This window comes from Nerophis ophidion, linkage group LG13 (genome assembly GCF_033978795.1).
Source record: "Nerophis ophidion isolate RoL-2023_Sa linkage group LG13, RoL_Noph_v1.0, whole genome shotgun sequence".
In the NCBI taxonomy this organism is placed as follows: domain Eukaryota; kingdom Metazoa; phylum Chordata; class Actinopteri; order Syngnathiformes; family Syngnathidae; genus Nerophis; species Nerophis ophidion.
Window position 1 is genome coordinate 29,132,898 of NC_084623.1, and position 17,810 is coordinate 29,150,707.

The window sequence follows — 17,810 nt, forward strand, 5'->3', positions numbered from 1 at the left end:
TTTTGCAATGTGTTGCTGCCATTAAATTCTAATCTAATGATTATTTGCAACAAAAAAAATGGTTTTCTCAGTTTGAACATTAAATATCTTGTCTTTGCAGTCCATTCAATTGAATATAAGTTGAAAAGGATTTGCAGATCATTGTATTGTGTTTATATTTACGAATTACACAACATGTATATACTGTGTGTGTGTATATATATATATATATATAGATATATATATATGTATATGTATATATATATATATATATATATATATCTATATATATATATATATATATATATATATATATATATAGATATATATATATATATATATACATATATATATCTACATATATATATGTATATCTATATATATCTATCTATCTATATATATATATAGATATATATATATATATATATATATATATATATATATATATATATATATATATATATATATATATATGTATATAACTTTTATTTAAAAAAATAATTATTTTTAAAAAAAAATTTATTTTTTTTTGTGTTTACGAAATTGGGAAATAATTTCTTGGCCACTAAAAGACTGGGCACCTTACAATTCGGTTATGATCCAGGAAGTACGGTTTGATTAAAACTGATCATTGATGCATCTTTAATTCATATATATTGATGCAGTTTTACATCACTTTTAATTTCACTACATAAGCTTTTATCACTTGCAACTTAAAAAAAAAACAATAAATGTTTAATAAGAAACAGTTAAATTAATTACTAACATTTATCAAAATAACAAAAATGAAAACTGATACATAAAAGCCCTATAATAAAGGAGCTGGTCGAATCTCTCGGTGAGGTGGCTTGCTGCAGTCAGCTAAATTTTAGAACTGTCTGCATTACTTTATTTACAATAAATAAATCGATTATCGATTATTGACCTTTACTAATCGATTCTATAATCGTCTATGTCCCAATTTGCGATGCATCTAAAATTTGATTATTTCTCCCACCTCTATGAATTAATTAAAGAATGTTATTATATAGTAGATGGTGGTTTTTGCATTTCTTTAGTTATTGTGCGGCAGCGCGGTGGCCCAGGGGTTAGTGCGTGTGCCTCACAACCCACTTGACTGCGTGGGTTCCTTACAGGTACTCTGGCTTATTCCCACCTACAAAAACATGCACCTAAGGATAGGCTGATTGGCAACACTAAATTGAGTAATTGTTGTCTTTCTATCTGTGTTTGCCATGAAATGTGATGGAGACTTGTTCAGGGTGTAACCTGTTTTCCGCCCGAATGCAGCGGGTATAGGCTCGAACAACCCTCACAACCCCCGAAAGAGAAAAGCGGTAGAAAATAGAATGAATGCCTAGTTATTGTCTACTGTTGACTTAATTTTGCTGAAACGATTTTATGTAAATAAAGAGAATAAGGTAATGGTTTAATATTACGTTAATATTTTTACACTTTCATCCTGTGTTTTTCTCCTGATAAAAATTTACAGTTTATAAATGTGATTAGCTTCGTTATCCGCCAATCTCACTCGGCAGCATAAAACCTGGACCGGCACACCTCTACTTGACAGTCATGGTGTAGCCTATTATCGTTTTGTCCTTTGTTTTCATTTATACAGCTTGTACCTATTTTTTTCATTGTGCCTGTCACTATACAAATAAATATATATCATGTATCATGATATACGTTTTTTTTATATTGGTCGATATCGATAATTATTCATATATTTTTTATGACCTATAGAAAATACGGACCAGGAGAAAAAATTTATTAAATGTTAACATTTGTATTTTAAATGTAACCATCCTCTAAATTGGCTGTCTCAAACACGGGGCCCGCGGCCCAATTGCGGCCCGCGAGTCGTTATTTTGCGGTCCCCACCTTAATATGAAAGTTTAATGTTAGTGCGGCCCGAGAGTTTTATTTGAATGGCACTTGACAGCGTTGTGTTATTTGGGTCCAAAATGGCTCTTTCAACGTTCTGGGTTGCCTACCCCTGCATTAGTGGAAAAGTGGCAAATGAGTGAAAGCGACAGAGACGTTGCCTGGGAATAGAGGGTTTTCTTACGTGCCTGGCTGCAGTCACACCGCGACACCTGTCCGTCAGTAATAACAGTCCCCGATAACCTGGACCAATTCAAACCGTTATTTGTTTTTTTTATAGTTTAATTTGCATTGCCTCACACAATGAACACTACATATATTTCTATATGACGCCTGATAACACTCCGGGAGCCGTCGCTTTTTTTGCCCGGTACTTTCCCGGCTATTATCTGCCGACCGCCGTGTTGCTGTCGGAACGACACACATTGCGGAAATAACATTATTCTCCATGTGTCGGCTAAATACAAATATATTCCACAACCCCAAACATGTCTTTTTCAAAGCTTGCAGTGGTGATGAGCAAAGAAAATTCCAGGAAAAGTGGGAGATGCAATATTTATTTGATGAGCACAAGGGCACCCCGACGTGTCTTATTTGCACAGGTGCACAAGGGATACAATTTGAAACGCAATTATACAACTAGACATGCTGAGGAGTATGCAACATTTTTTTAAGAAATCTTTCGTCACAGGCTGTTAGGAAATATGAGCGCTGCACACACACGCAGCTAAAAGTCGTCTGCTTTAACGGCATAATTACACAGTATTTCGGAGATCTGTGTTGCTGAATCTTTTGCAATTTGTTCAATTAATATTGGAGAAGTTAAAATAGAAAGATGGAGTTGGGAAGCTTTAGTCTTTAGCCACACAGACGCTGATTCCTTGTTTAAAATTCCCAGAGGTGAAACTTTACTATGGATCAGAGCGGTCAAGCGAACATGGATCCCGACCAAATGTCAACCAGCAGGTTTCGGTGAGAAAATTGTGGTAAAATGTTAGACCCGCTCGACATCCATTGCTTTCCTCCTCTCCAAGGTTCTCATAGTCTTCATTGTCACCGACGTCCCACTGGGTCATTATTGTCACCGATGTCCCACTGGGTGTGAGTTTTCCTTGCCCTTATGTGGGCCTACCGAGGATGTCGTGGTGGTTTGTGCAGCCCTTTGAGACACTAGTGATTTAGGGCTATATAAGTAAACATTGATTGATTGATTGATAAAAAGTCGCTTCTTACCGGACATCAGCTGAGCTTGTGCCGTCCATAAAGCTGCCGTCGACTCCCCCGAGACATTGGCGTCAAGACACCCGTGGACTCACTACTCTGACTATTAGGTACTGTTAAACTTACTAAAACACTAGCAACACAATAGAAAGATAAGAGATTACCCAGAATTATCCTACTAAATGTGTCTAAATAAATCTGAATCCGTCCCAATGCAAGCGCGTTTTTTTTGTTTTTTTTTCAAGTCCGTCGCTATCAATATCCTCAAACACAAATCTTTTATCTTCGCTCAAATGAATGGGGAAATTGGCGTTTTCTCTGTCCGAATAGCTCTTTTTGTTGGAGGCTCCCATTAAAAACAATGTGAATATGTGAGGAGCCATCAACATGTGACGTCATCGTCTGCGACTTCCGGTAGAGGCAGGGCTTTTCGCCAGTTGCGAACTTTATCGTTGATGTTCTCTACTAAATCCTTTCAGCAAAAATATGGCAATATCGCGAAATGATCAAGTATGACACATAGAATGGACCTGCTATCCCCGTTTAGATAAGAAAATATCATTTCAGTATGCCTTTAAGTATATGAATGAATTTATGTTTTGCAGTAATTATTATTTAAATAATACATTTTTCTACTGCTTGTCCCTTATGGGGTCACAGTGGTGCTGGAGCCTATCCCAGCTGCTCACGGGCGGAAGGCGGTTCACACCCTGGACAAATCGCTACCTCATTGCAGGGCCAACGCAGATAGACAGACAACATTCACACTCACATTCACACACTAGGGCCAACTTAGTGTTGCCAGTCAGCCTATGCCCAGGTGCATGTCTTTGGACATGCTAGACAGCTATTTAAATAATCCATCCATTTTCTACCGCGTATTCCCTTTTTTGGGGTCGTGGGGGGCGCTGGCCCCTATCTCAGCTATAATCGGGCGGAAGGCACCGTGGACAAGTCGCCACCTTATCACAGCTATTTAAATAATATCGGACCAAATTACCATTTTAAATCTTGTTATTTATTTTTTCTTTACAGTCCTGCACTTTAGTTCCTACCTGTTGTTTCCGTACAACCGAATAAGGCAGTGGTTCTCAACCTTTTTTCAATGTGAAAAAAATGTGAACATTTTTTTAATTCAAGTACCCCCTTATCAGAGCAAATCATTTTTGGTTGAAAAAGAAGTAAAATACAGCATTATGTCATCAGTTTCTGATTTATTAAATTGTACAACAGTGCAAAATATTGCTCATTTGTAGTGGTCTTTCTTGAACTATTTGGAAAAAAAAAGATATACAAATAACTAATGACTTGTTGAAAAATAAACAAGTGATTCAATTATGAATATAGATTTCTACAGATAGAAGTGATCATCAACTTAAAGTGTCCTCTTTGGGGATTGTAATAGAGATCCATCTGGATTCATGAACTTAATTCTAAATATTTCTTCACAAAAAAATAAATCTTTGACATCAATATTTATGGAACATGTCCACAAAAAATCTAGCTGTCAACACTGAAGATTGCATTTTTGTATTTTTTTTCCACAGTTTATGAACTTACATTCATATTTTGTTGAAGTATTATTCAATAAATATATTTATAAAGGGTTTTTTAAATTCTTGCTATTTTTAGAATATTTTTAAAAAAATCTCACGTACCCCTTGGCATACTTTCAAGTACCCCCATTTGAGAACCACTGGAATAGGGAACGGACGAGGGTGGAAAAGAAAAGATGAGCGTGGTGGAGGACTACCGTCCGTTTGAAAAAATCCCAAAAAACTGCCATACTGTCGAGGTGATGTTTCCTGTTTTATCGACAATTTCTTCACTCTATGCAACACTAATTTTTACTTTTTCTTCGCACTCCATGCAGAATCACCAGTGAGACCGCAAAATGGTCGCAACCAAATTTGATAGTTGATGCTGTTAGTACACGATCGGCCGTTTAGCGTGTCCCTCCTATTGCTCACTGACCACTTCCAGTATTGCTAGGTTACCAGACCCAGAGTGCCTTTGTTCATGCAAATAACCAGGCTTCATTTCTGGTTTCATCCGACCCAAACAATCTGTATACTGTAAATCGAACGTTTTACCGAACGCAATTATTTTATTGATATTGATTGCATGTCTATCGCGATATATGTTCATGTTGTTTTTGCTCTAAAAAATATTTTTGACCCAATTAAAAAGGGAAATTACCACACTAATTGGTTGGGAATCTCTTCTTTAGTCTTTAACACTTTTGTGTTGGCGACCAAAGTTTCTCTTGCAAACAAGATTTTTTAAGCATATTTGCTCATTCTTTCACTGACATGATGAAAGACTGCACTAGGGAGGTCCCGATCCGATATTTGGATCAGATCGGCCGCCGATATTTGCCAAAAAATGCGTATCGGCAAGGCATGGGAAAATGCCGATCCAGATCCAGTTTTAAAAAAAAATACGATCCGTGTTTTCCAACGCACCGATTTAAATAATACATTCCATTCCTCTGCTGCCCCACACGTGCCGTTCTGCATTTTCCAGCACACCCTCAACACATCTACAGGTCTGTGTTCTAACCGTTAAGACGGCCGTGTGAATTAAAAGTTACGGTAAAAATGTCAGCTCTGTGGGATTATTTTACCCAACAAAACGAAAAAGATGAAGAGGTGGAGTGCAAAACATGCCACAATAAAGTCAAGAGTGGTGGTAAAGTTGTAAGGCATTTTAATGACTCTTGAGAGTGAGAGGCTTTTTAGCACTCATAGATGAACACAGGAGCAGGCTGACACCTGAGGATCTTGAAGTGCTTGTCTTTGTTAGAAAGAATCTCCCCATTATGCTTGGACGTCAATTGTTTGCCCCCCCTGACAGGGGCAAACAATTCAAAGGAGTGTGTGGATAGTTTTTTTTTTAAGTTTACACTTGTTCAAGAGCAAGTATTGATGCTGAGTTATAGACATTTTATCCCACTCAGGTTGTTTGTGTGTTTTGCTTTTTTAAATAATGTTTACAACACTATTTGCACTTTATACTGTTTACTTTTTTACTGTTTAATGATGCCATTTCTGTTTGTCATGTATAATTTTTTCTATTTTGTGTTTATCCTTGAATACCAACCATTGTGTATTATTCAAACTCACCTAATTCAGCCAGCTAGTTGTTATCAACAGTATTAAAACCCTTTTCAACATGAATCTGACAACTAAGTAGGCTAAATAACTTTAAACTTTAATACATGCTCGGATAGGCCAGTATCGGTATCGGATCGGAAGTGCAAAAACAATATCGGTATCGTATCGGAAGTGCAAAAACCTGGATTGGGACATCCCTAGACTGCACCTAACATTGTTTTTTGGGGGTTTTTTTTTGCACAAGTTGTACCTCGGTGATTGTTTTTTCAAGTAACCAAATGGTTTCCCTGCTTTCTTTCTTTTTGTCACACATCATTCATCACTGCTTCGCGCTCTTGGGCTTTCTGGGTAATGTCACTCTTAGGTCTCAATGCTTCGCACTAGTACTGCACCGTCAGGTGCAGCAGCCACACACAAGCACACACCATTTTCCATCACCTACACAAACACACAAGCTGCATTTTGAGCCAAAGCTAAGACAAACACACTCAACTCCTTAAACATAACTGAAACACACACATACAGTCCTGGCTCTGTCCTAGTTTTTGACAAACACATACACACACAGAGCTCAGTGTTGTCCCACCGAAGGAGGTTGCAAAGCTTTACTTTCCATTGCGTTGCCAGACACACAAAGCAGAAAAAACAACCCATTTGCTAAATAAGTGTGTGAAGGGGTGGAGGGAGACTAATTCAGAAATAAGTAGAAATTATGTGTGTGTAGTGGTGTGTAGACGTGGTAGGCAACACAAACATTTTGGTGGTCGATTTAGTCAAAGGCAATGTACTTGCTGGAATATAAAGACAATATAACATACATCAGGGGTCGGGAACCTTTTTGGCTGAGAGAGCCAAGAAAGCCAAATATTTTAAAATGTATTTACGTAAGAGCCATATAATATTTTTTTTAACACTGAACACAACTAAACGCGTGCACTTTTAAGTAAGACCAACATTTGTAGAGTATAATAAGTCTCTTATTCTTTGGAATAACATTGTTATTCTGATGCTAACTGTGGAGGGGACGTGGCCTGCAGCTAAGCAGGGTGTGCCAGGACCGGCCTCGAAATCAGCGACAGGTGCGTAGATGGCCCATCTGGGCCTTGTTATCCAATCACCTGTCGCTCTGTTATAAGCAGCAGCCAGGAGGAGGGACGGGGTTGAAACTGGAGCCAATTTTTGATTTGTTTTATTCTTTTTTTCTATTGTTTTTGTTGACTTAACTTTTTTGCTTTGTTTTTTTCCCTTTTTATTTTTGTTTTGTGTTTTTTGTATAATTTTTTCTTGTTCTTTCTCTTCATTTTTGTTTATCTCATTAATTTTTAGTTTTTCATTTGTTTTTTAATCTTTTTTTGTTGTCTTATTTTTTTTCTTTGGTTTTTCCCTTTAATTTTTTGTTTTTGTTTTTTGTATAATTTTCCTTGTTTTTCTTCTTTTTGGTTTTTCTCATTTATTTTTCATTTTAAATTTGTTTTTTAACCTTTTTTTTTCTTCCTTTTGTTTCTGCTGTCTTCATTTTTTGTCCTTCGGTTTTTCCCTTCTTTTTTTGTATAATTGAATAATAAAACAATATTGTAACCCTGAAACAGGCTCTCATGTCTGTGCTTGGTGGTCTGAAGAACCCCCAGCAGGGCAAGCCCCACACTAACCAATAATAAATAAATTTCTTCTTACCATTAACACAACTTCTTGAACATAAAAAAGCATGAGAATGTTTTATATGTTGAACGTTATTTTTAACAAATGGAATTATTCATTACTTATCGTGTCAAGCGATGTCAGCTCAGATTTATCCAAGAGCCAGATGCAGTCATCAAAAGAGCCACATCTGGCTCTACAGCCGTAGGTTCCCTACCCCTGACATACATCCATAAACGTGGATGCATATGCAAAAGTGCAATATATTTATCTGTACAGTAATTAGGGTTGGGTATCGAGTATCGATTGGAACCGGGACTAACTTTCCGATTCTCCCGGAATCGTTCAAAAGTTTAAATTTCGATTCCTAGTTTCGATACGCAGTCCGCCGACCTGAAAAAAATAATAAGTCCGCCGACCGGAATAAGAAGCAGCTGAACACCAACGAAGAAGCGCCCACCGTCGGAAGTGTTAGCATAGCCGAGCCTATGTAGCCGAGCGAGTCAGTCAAGCATGGATAGCGGGCGTCGGCGGTCGAAAGTGTGGCTTTATTTTACTAAAAAAAATTAAATATCGGCGAAATGTAACACGTGCGACAGGACTGTTTCGTCCTTAGGAGGGTGCATGTTGAACATGATGAAGCACCTCCGAGTTCATGGAATACAAATAAATGCGTGTCCCGTCTTTGACGCGCTGCGCCGACCGTCCTCCTCTGCCTCTTCCTCTGGCTCCGGCTCCGACGCCCAGCCTGGCACCTCGATGACTGCACTGCAGTCCGAATCCGGTAAGTAAAACAATATATATGCAATAAAGAATGTGTTTTGCGCCAACGTTGCGGCAGCTAACAAATTAGCCCACGCCTTTTTTTTTTATAGACAATTTACAACCTGCTAGCCTGGCTCAGCGATGTGCTCAGCGTACTCCGTTCACCGTAGCGGCAATGGGGAAGATGTCGGTGCCACAGACGGAAGAGCACCACAGAAAGGTCACTGTACACATAGTCAAACGACTGCATCCCTTTTCAGAGGTGGAATCTCACACATTGAGGTTAGTTAAGCAATAACGTTAGAGCTAAGCTAATTGATACTGGGCTAAACAGTAACAGCGACATTACATGTTTGTTTATGTTTGCAGGGATATGGTGAAAGCTCTCAACCCAAAATACATACCACCTTCCAGGGACTACCTGGCAAACACATTGGTACAAGAAGAATCGGAATCGAGAATCGTCAGGAATCGGAATTGAAACAAAGAATCGGAATCGGAATCAGGATTGTTGGAATTCAAACGATACTCAACCCTAACAGTAATCTATTTCTTTATACCTGCACCTTATTGCTCTTTTATCCTGCACCACAACGAGCTAATGCAACGAAATGTCGTTCTTATCTGCACTGTAAAGTTCAAATTTGAATGACAATAAAAGTAAGTCTTTAAGTTTAAGTATTAATACGTTCACTGAATTCAGCTTAAAGATTAATGTATAAAAAAACAAAAAACAACCCACGGGCTAGGGCTGGGCGATATATCCTTATACTCGATATATCGAAAGTTTGTCTCTGTGCAAAATAGAAAATGACTATATCGTGATATTCGAGTATACGTTCTCAAGCAGTTGCTTTTCGCTGCTGGCATTACACTACAGACTTTTCTCGCTCTTTCCTGTCTCTCCTTCTCACAGACAGCAAATGCACAAACTTACACACGTCACATACTGTCACGTCATACGTCAAATACGTATACGCCCTCGCGGAGCAGAGAGGTAGCAGCATGGGTAACGTTAGCTGTGATACTAGCAGAGCCGTGCAAGTGGTAATACGAAAGACAGAAGGTGCGAATGAAGGAAGAATTAATTCCCGAGAAAAACAGCAGGGGGTGCATCGTCTGGCGGTGGTTTGGCTTGAAGTGGGAATATGCTGAACAGACAACCGTAATTTATCATGTGTGGGACAAAAGCGTTGCTACAAAAAGTAGCATTACTGCTAATATGTAGCATCATTTGAAAAGTCACCAGCTAGAGGGTGTCAACATCTCACCATCAAAATGCCCAGGCAAACATTTGCAGATCAACCCAGTATGAAAATAATAGTCACCATAGAATTTAAAGGCCTACTGAAATTAGATTTTCTTATTTAAACGGGGATAGCAGGTCCATTCTATGTGTCATACTTGATCATTTCGCGATATTGCCATATTTTTGCTGAAAGGATTTAGTAGAGAACATCGACGATAAAGTTTGCAATTTTTGGTCGCTAATAAAGAAGCCTTGCCTTTACCGGAAGTAGGAGACAATGCGTGCATGACGTCACGGGGTGTAGGGCTCCTCACATCCTCACATTGTTTACAATCATAGCCACCAGCAGCTAGTGCGATTCGGACCAAGAAAACGACAATTTCCCCATTAATTTGAGCGAGGATGAAAGATTCGTGGATGAGGATATTGAGAGTGAAGAACTAGAAAAAAAAAAGTTAATAAAGGTGATTGCAGAGGGAGCTATTCAGATGTTATTAGACACATTTACTAGGATAAATCTGGAAAATCTCTTATATGCCTATTGTGTTGTTGGTGTTTTAGTGAGATTATATAGTACCTGAAAGTCGGAGGGGTGTGGCCACGGGTGTAGTAACCGCCAGTGTCTCTGTGGGAGGAGGTAATAGTAACAGCTGCAGGAGGACGCAGGCTCCGCTCATAACTACGGTAAGAGCCAACTTATTATCAATCAATCAATCAATGTTTACTTATATAGCCCTAAATCACTAGTGTCTCAAAGGGCTGCACAAACCACCACGACATCCTCGGTAGGCCCACATAAGGGCAAGGAAAACTCACACCCAGTGGGACATCGGTGACAATAATGACCCAGTGGGACGTCGGTGACAATGAAGACTATGAGAACCTTGGAGAGGAGGAAAGCAATGGATGTCGAGCGGGTCTACAATTTTTTCACCGAAACCTGCCGGTTGACATGTGGTCGGGATTCATGTTTGCTTGACCGCTCTGATCCATAGTAAAGCTTCACCTTTGGAAATTTTAAACAAGGAAACACCGTGTGTTTGCGTGGCTAAAGGCTAAAAGCTTCCCAACTCCATCTTTCTACTTTGACTTCTCCATTATTAATTGAACAAATTGCAAAAGATTCGGCAACACAGATGTCCAAAATACTGTTTAATTATGCGATTAAAGCAGACTACTTATAGCTTGGATTGGGCTGGAAAATAATGTCCGCTACAACCCGAGACGTCAAACGCACGCGTCATCATACGAGTCATCATACCGCGACTATTTCAACACGACACTTCACGGGAAATTTAAAATTGCAATTTAGTAAACTAAGAAGGCCGTATTGGTATGTGTTGCAATGTTAATATTTCATCATTGATATATAAACTATCAGACTGCGTGGTCAGTAGTAGTGGGTTTCAGTAGGCCTTTAATAACGTCCGTAGTAACCTTCCACATACTGAAGGACGGACACTATTTGATTTCCTATTATGCAGCTAATTTTTATTTGACACTTAAAATGTCTCTGATAATCTTGCACTTTCTGTTTTGGAAATGACATGGACGTTTGTGCCACTGCTTAATAACTGTTTAATAAATACAGTTTTGGTCAATTGACTTAGTTGTGATTTCCTTCTCTGCATGAAAGTTTAAAGTGAGCATATATTAATGCAGTATGAACAAGAATGTTTTAATGTAGACACATAGATTCATCATACTGATGTGATTATACGTATCAAGTGTTCATTCAAGGCTAAGGCAAAATATCGAGATATATATCGTGTATCGCGATATGGCCTAAAAATATCGAGATATTAAAAAAAGGTCATATCGCCCAGTCCTACCACAGGCCTTACCTTTTGGACAGGTTTTGCAGCAGTGCCCTGGCAGCAAGATGGGATCATCGCAGTCTGGATCCTGACAGTCTTGCTTGATGTTCTTGCAGTTAACTTTCCCAAATACTTTCCCACGGCGACTCTTTTGCTGCACAGCGTCATTGAAAATTAATATATCTGTATATTATACAAAAAGACTCAAACAGGACACGCGGAAATAGTATTGAGTACTCACAGGCTCACAGTAGCACTGGACACAATGCATTACACCGAAGGGCTCCCCCAAATCCGGATGCCACGTGTCCTCCAGAGAGTAGAATCGACCCCCGAATGAGCATCCTGTAAAAGCCACAATTGTTTTGGAGCAAAAGATGTGTAATGCACAAAGTATCCAACTTTGCAGTGAACCAGCAACATCCTGCACAGCTCACTGCCCAGGCATGCTGGAGGGGACTGAAACCCCCAGAATGCCTCACAGGTTTTGGGTCTCTCAGCCTTCTTTAAAATAACTCGTGCATTGAAGCCACTAACACTCAGTATTCCAGTCGGGGATGGCTTTTAAAAAAAACAAGTACAGTGGGGCAAAAAAGTATTTAGTCAGCCACCGATTGTGCAAGTTCTCCCACTTAAAATGATGACAGAGGTCTGTAATTTTCATCATAGGTACACTTCAACTGTGAGAGACAGAATGTGAAAAAAAAATCCAGGAATTCACATTGTAGGAATTTTAAAGAATGCATTTGTAAATTATGGTGGAAAATAACTATTTGGTCAACCATTCAAAGCTCTCACTGATGGAAGGAGGTTTTGGCTCAAAATCTCATGATACATGGCCCCATTCATTCTTTCCTTAACACGGATCAATCGTCCTGTCCCCTTAGCAGAAAAACAGCCCTAAAGCATGATGTTTCTACCCCCATGCTTCACAGTAGGTATGGTGTTCTTGGGATGCAACCCAGTATTCTTCTTCCTCCAAACACGACAAGTTGAGTTTATACCAAAATGGATACATGGATGATACAGCAGAGGATTGGGAAAATGTCATGTGGTCAGATGAAACCAAAATAGAACGTTTTGGTATAAACTTACCTGGTCATGTTTGGAGGAAGAAGAATACTGAGTTGCACCCCAAGAACACCATACCTACTGTGAAGCATGGGGGTGGAAACATCATGCTTTGGGGCTGTTTTTCTGCTAAGGGGACAGGAAGATTTATCCGTGTTAAGGAAAGAATGAATGGGGCCATGTATCGTGAGATTTTGAGCCCAAACCTCCTTCCATCAGTGAGAGCTTTGAATGGTTGACCAAATACTTATTTCCACCATAATTTACAAATAAATTCTTTAAAATTCCTACAATGTGAATTCCTTGATTTTTTTTCCACATTATGTCTCTCACAGTTGAAGTGTACCTATGATGAAAATTACAGACCCCTGTCATCATTTTAAGTGGGAGAACTTGCACAATCGGTGGCTGACTAAATACTTTTTTGCCCCACTGTAAATAGGAAACAATACAAAAATATTGTATTTTGTGTAATGCTTGCATAAACTGGCAGACCACATTTGAGGACATTATAGAGGGGGATTTAACAGGCAAAGGTATGGTAGATGTGTGTGTTCACGTTAAAGAACATGACTGTTTGTTTTTATTTTGCATTTTATTATAAAATGTGGTGTGTATACAACATCTAATGTTGCACACAAAACACAATCATGACAACAAAGCTACACAAAGGACATACATGTTGAAACAAATAAGAAACCACCTCCACCTGATTTTGTATTAATGGAATAAATGAATATGTATCTTAATAACACGCCTGAATAAATCAAGGTGAGGTCATGTACACAGCCACCCAACAAATAAACAAAAAAAACTCACCTTTTTGCATTTACAATTATAATTAGCGAAAAATTGTGAGGGCGGGGGAAAAGGATTAAATAAAGGCATCTATGGATGACATGTATTGACGTAAACAAGTTGCTCAGGACGTAAACAATTATGTGCAACATAAAAAATGTTTTTTATAGACGTAAAATAAAAGTTACAGTATTTCCTTGAATTGCCGCCGGGGCGCTAATTAATTTAAAACCGCTCCTCACTCCTGCGCTTACCAAAGGCACGCGGTAAAAGTAAGCATGCGCTAATTATTTTAAAACCTCTTCTCACTCCGGCACTTACCAAAGGCATGCAGTAAAAATTTGAGTGTGATGTAAGCTTGGACCTTGAATCCTACTGAATAGCTCTTAATCTTCTCCCCTTTATGCGATTTGAAATTACCGGTATTGAAATCAGCCTCCTCCATTTTGAAAATGATGACAGGGGAAGTGTCACTCGTGACGTCACGAGTTTGACCAGGCGGTAATACTAAGCATGCACTAATTATTTTGCGAAGTGAGTTTGACCCGGCAGTAATTCAAGGCAGGCGCATATATCCTGCGGCAATTCAAGGAAATACGCAGACGTGGGTAGTAACACGCTACATTTACTCCGTTACATTTACTTGAGTAACTTGTACTTCTAAGAGTAGTTTTTATGCAACATACTTTTACTTTTACTTGAGTATATTTATAGAGAAGAAACGCTACTTTTACTCCGCTCCATTTATCTACATTCAGCTCACTACTCGCTACTTTTTTTTAATCGATCTGTTAATGCACGCTTTGTTTGTTTTGATTCGTCACACACATTAAAAGAAGGAACTACGCATGCCTGCGTTTCACCAATCACATGCAGTCACTGGTGACGTTGGACCAATCAAACAGAGCCAGGCGGTCACGTGACCGTCACACGTCGAATCCGACCTAAAAAGTTGAAATACTTATTCGGGTGATACTATTTAGTGGTCAGTTGTACGGAATATGTACTGTACTGTGCAATCTACTAATAAACGTTTCAATCAATCAATCAAAAGTGTAAAGGAAAAAAGACACTTTTTATTTCAACCGTACTTCCCGTCAAAAGCCTAAAGACTGATCGCACAGTTCCTGTCTTCACAATAAAAGTGCCGCTCCATCGCACCTGCGCTAACAAAATAAGAGTCTCCGAAAGCCAGCGCAAAAAAGCGAGCAAGCTACGGAGTTTGCCGCCAATGTATTTCTTGTAAAGTGTATAAAAACGAATATGGAAGCTGGACAAATAAGATGCCAAAAACCAACGACTTTCATGTGGTGTTAGACAGAAAGGAGGAACTTATTTTCTCCTCCATTTGAAAACGTGGACGTTATCAACACTATATTGTCTGATTCCAATCAATGCAAGTCATCAGAATCAGGTAATACACCAACTTATATTTTTGTCTTCATGAAAGATAGGAATCTATATGTTAAACATGCATGTATATTCATTAAAACACCTTTAACATGTCAACAAAAACGGCAAAACAAATAAATATAAATTATATACTGTATTTATAAATGTGTGTATGTATGTATGTATATATATATATATATATATATATATATATATATATATATATATATATATATATATATATATATATACATGTATATGTATATATATGTGATGTGATATGTGTGTATGTATATATGAGGTAGATCACCTCAACTTGGTCATTTATTAAGTAATTGATTAACGTTGAAAAACTTATTGGGGTGTTAGTGGTCAATTGTACGGAATATGTACTGTTCTGTGCAATCTACTAAGAAAAGTTTCAATCAATCAATGCCTACTGAGCCTATGGTGCTGTTAAGTTATTGTGGCTCAATTTGCCTTATTTTTTTTTTCATTTTAATGTACTGTTATTTAATATATATTATTGTTTTAGTTGCTTAAGATATTTTCCTGGCTCTGAATTTGCTCATTGCTATGTTTATGTTTTTGTGCATTATTAGTTGCCGTAATCATTAAAAGAACAGGTTACTCATCAGTTACTCAGTACTTGAGTATTTTTTCAGAACATACTTTTTACTTTTACTCAAGTAAATATTTGGGTGACTACTCCTTACTTTTACTTGAGTAATAAATCTCTAAAGTAACAGTACTCTTACTTGAGTACAATTTCTGGCTACTCTAGCCATCTCTGGAAATACGGTATGTTGATGTAAAGATATATGTATAGATATGTAAAAATGTATATACAAATGTAAAAATGTATATATAAATGTAAAAAAAAACGTGTATACCTTATGGGGAGACACAATCTTAAACAGGTTATGTATCAACGCCGCTGGTACATCGCAAATACTGTTTCTTGTATTGAAGGTGCGTTCGAGGACCGTCAAATAAAGTACGTAATATTTGCCGAAATAATGAAACGTACACAATAAATGTGAAAATATTGCTGGCGGCTTTCTTGTCAGTTTTGGTTTAAGAGAAAGTTAAAGTACATAAATGTTGAAGTTACACACAAAAGTGTATTGATAACACTCTTTTGCAGAAATTCTAAAATGCATAATCTGAAAGAAAAAAAAAGAAAAAAAGCACATGTTGAGCGTTTCTATTGCAGAATGAACCCGTCGCTGGGATGCATATTTCACATTGATGCACGCAACAACAAAAACATTATAATAATAGAAGTCATGCAGGCTTACCTGCCAGGCCTTTGGAGAGTACAGGATCTCTCTCAGACTGGATGGGCAGCGAGTGAGACTTGAGGCGTGAGGCTGCGTGCACGCACACACTCACGCAACTCAGCGCACACAGCACTGACCGGAGCACACGTGAGGGCAGCATTACCAAAATCCTGTTTGCAGGATTATTCTATAGCCCGCGAAAATGTAAATACTAATATTAGTAATAAATTCCAACGCAAAAGACGCCGATATTCACTGATGTCCACTTTTTTTTTTTATGTCCAAGCGGTTTCCTATTGTGCTTTTTAAACCAAGCAGTAGTTGGCTAATGTGGATCAAAAGCTCTCACTTTTATAGCCTGCTGCTCTGACAGCCTCAAGGAGGAGGAGGAGGAGGAGGAGGAGGAGGAGGAGGAGGAGGAGGAGGGGGCAGATGATGGTAATGGTGATAGGTGTGGGCGGGTCAAAGCTGGGTGACCAATAGGAGCCCTTCTTTCCCCTACAGGATATCCAAATGTTTATCCCAAAAATTTACCAGATTATTTTTGTCACTTGGTTAGGAAAATAATATAAACACACATTAAGGTTGTTTATGTATTAATGTGTAAATGTGCAATGAATACAATCTGTACCCAAGTGTCTAATTCAGCGGTGTCCAAAGTGCAGCACAGGTTCCATTTAAAGGCTTACTGAAATGAGATGTTCCTATTTACACGGGGATAGCAGGTCCATTCTATGTGTCATACTTGATCATTTCGCGATATTGCCATATTTTTGCTGAAAGGATTTAGTAGAGAACATCCACGATAAAGTTCGCAACTTTCGGTGCTAAGAGAAAAGCCCTGTCTCTACTGGAAGTCGCAGACGATGACGTCACACGTGTGGGGCCTCCTCACATATTCACATTTTTTTTAATGGGAGCCTCCAACAAAAAGAGCTATTCGGACTGAGAAAACGACAATTTCCCCATTAATTTGAGCGAGGATGAAAGATTGGTGTTTGAGGATATTGATAGCGACAGACTAGAATTTTTTTTTTTTTTAAAGAAATAAGTTACAAAAAAACCGCGATTGCATTGGGACTGATTCCGATGTTTTTAAACACATCTACTAAAATAATTCTGGGAAATCCCTTATCTTTCTATTGTGTTGCTAGGGTTTTAGTGAGTTTAATATTACCTGTTGGTCGGAGGTGTGTGTCCACGGGTGTCTTGACGCCAATGTCTCAGGGGAGTCGACGGCAACTGTATGGACGGCACAAGCTCAGCTTTTCTCCGGTAAGAACCGACTTTTTACCACAATTTTCTCACCGAAACCTGCTGGTTAATACTCCGTTGTGAATCATGTTTGCTTGACCGCACTCTGATGCATAGTAAAGTTTCACCTCCAGGAATTTTAAACAAGGAATCACCATGTGTTTGTGTGGCTAAAGGCTAAAGCTTCCCAACTCCATCTTTCTACTGTGACTTCTCCAATATTAATTGAACAAATTGCAAAAGATTCAGCAACACAGATGTCCAAAATACTGTATAATTATGACGTTAAATCAGATGACTTTTAGCTGTGTGTGTGTGTGCAGTGCTCATACTTCCTAAA

The 17,810-nt window shown here is 38.4% G+C and overlaps 1 protein-coding gene across 1 annotated transcript; it reads right to left on the reverse strand.

Moving 5' to 3' along the window:
• Positions 1-1,109: 1,109 nt before the first annotated feature.
• On the reverse strand, positions 1,110-16,558 carry LOC133564029 (chordin-like). The gene is made up of 4 exons (XM_061918117.1): positions 16,235-16,558; positions 11,914-12,017; positions 11,688-11,826; positions 1,110-1,135 (listed from the first exon to the last, which is right to left on the reverse strand). Exons 1-4 carry the CDS (start codon positions 16,374-16,376, stop codon positions 1,110-1,112), a joined length of 411 nt encoding a protein of 136 aa, XP_061774101.1. The 5' UTR covers positions 16,377-16,558.
• Between the last annotated feature and the right edge of the window lie 1,252 nt (positions 16,559-17,810).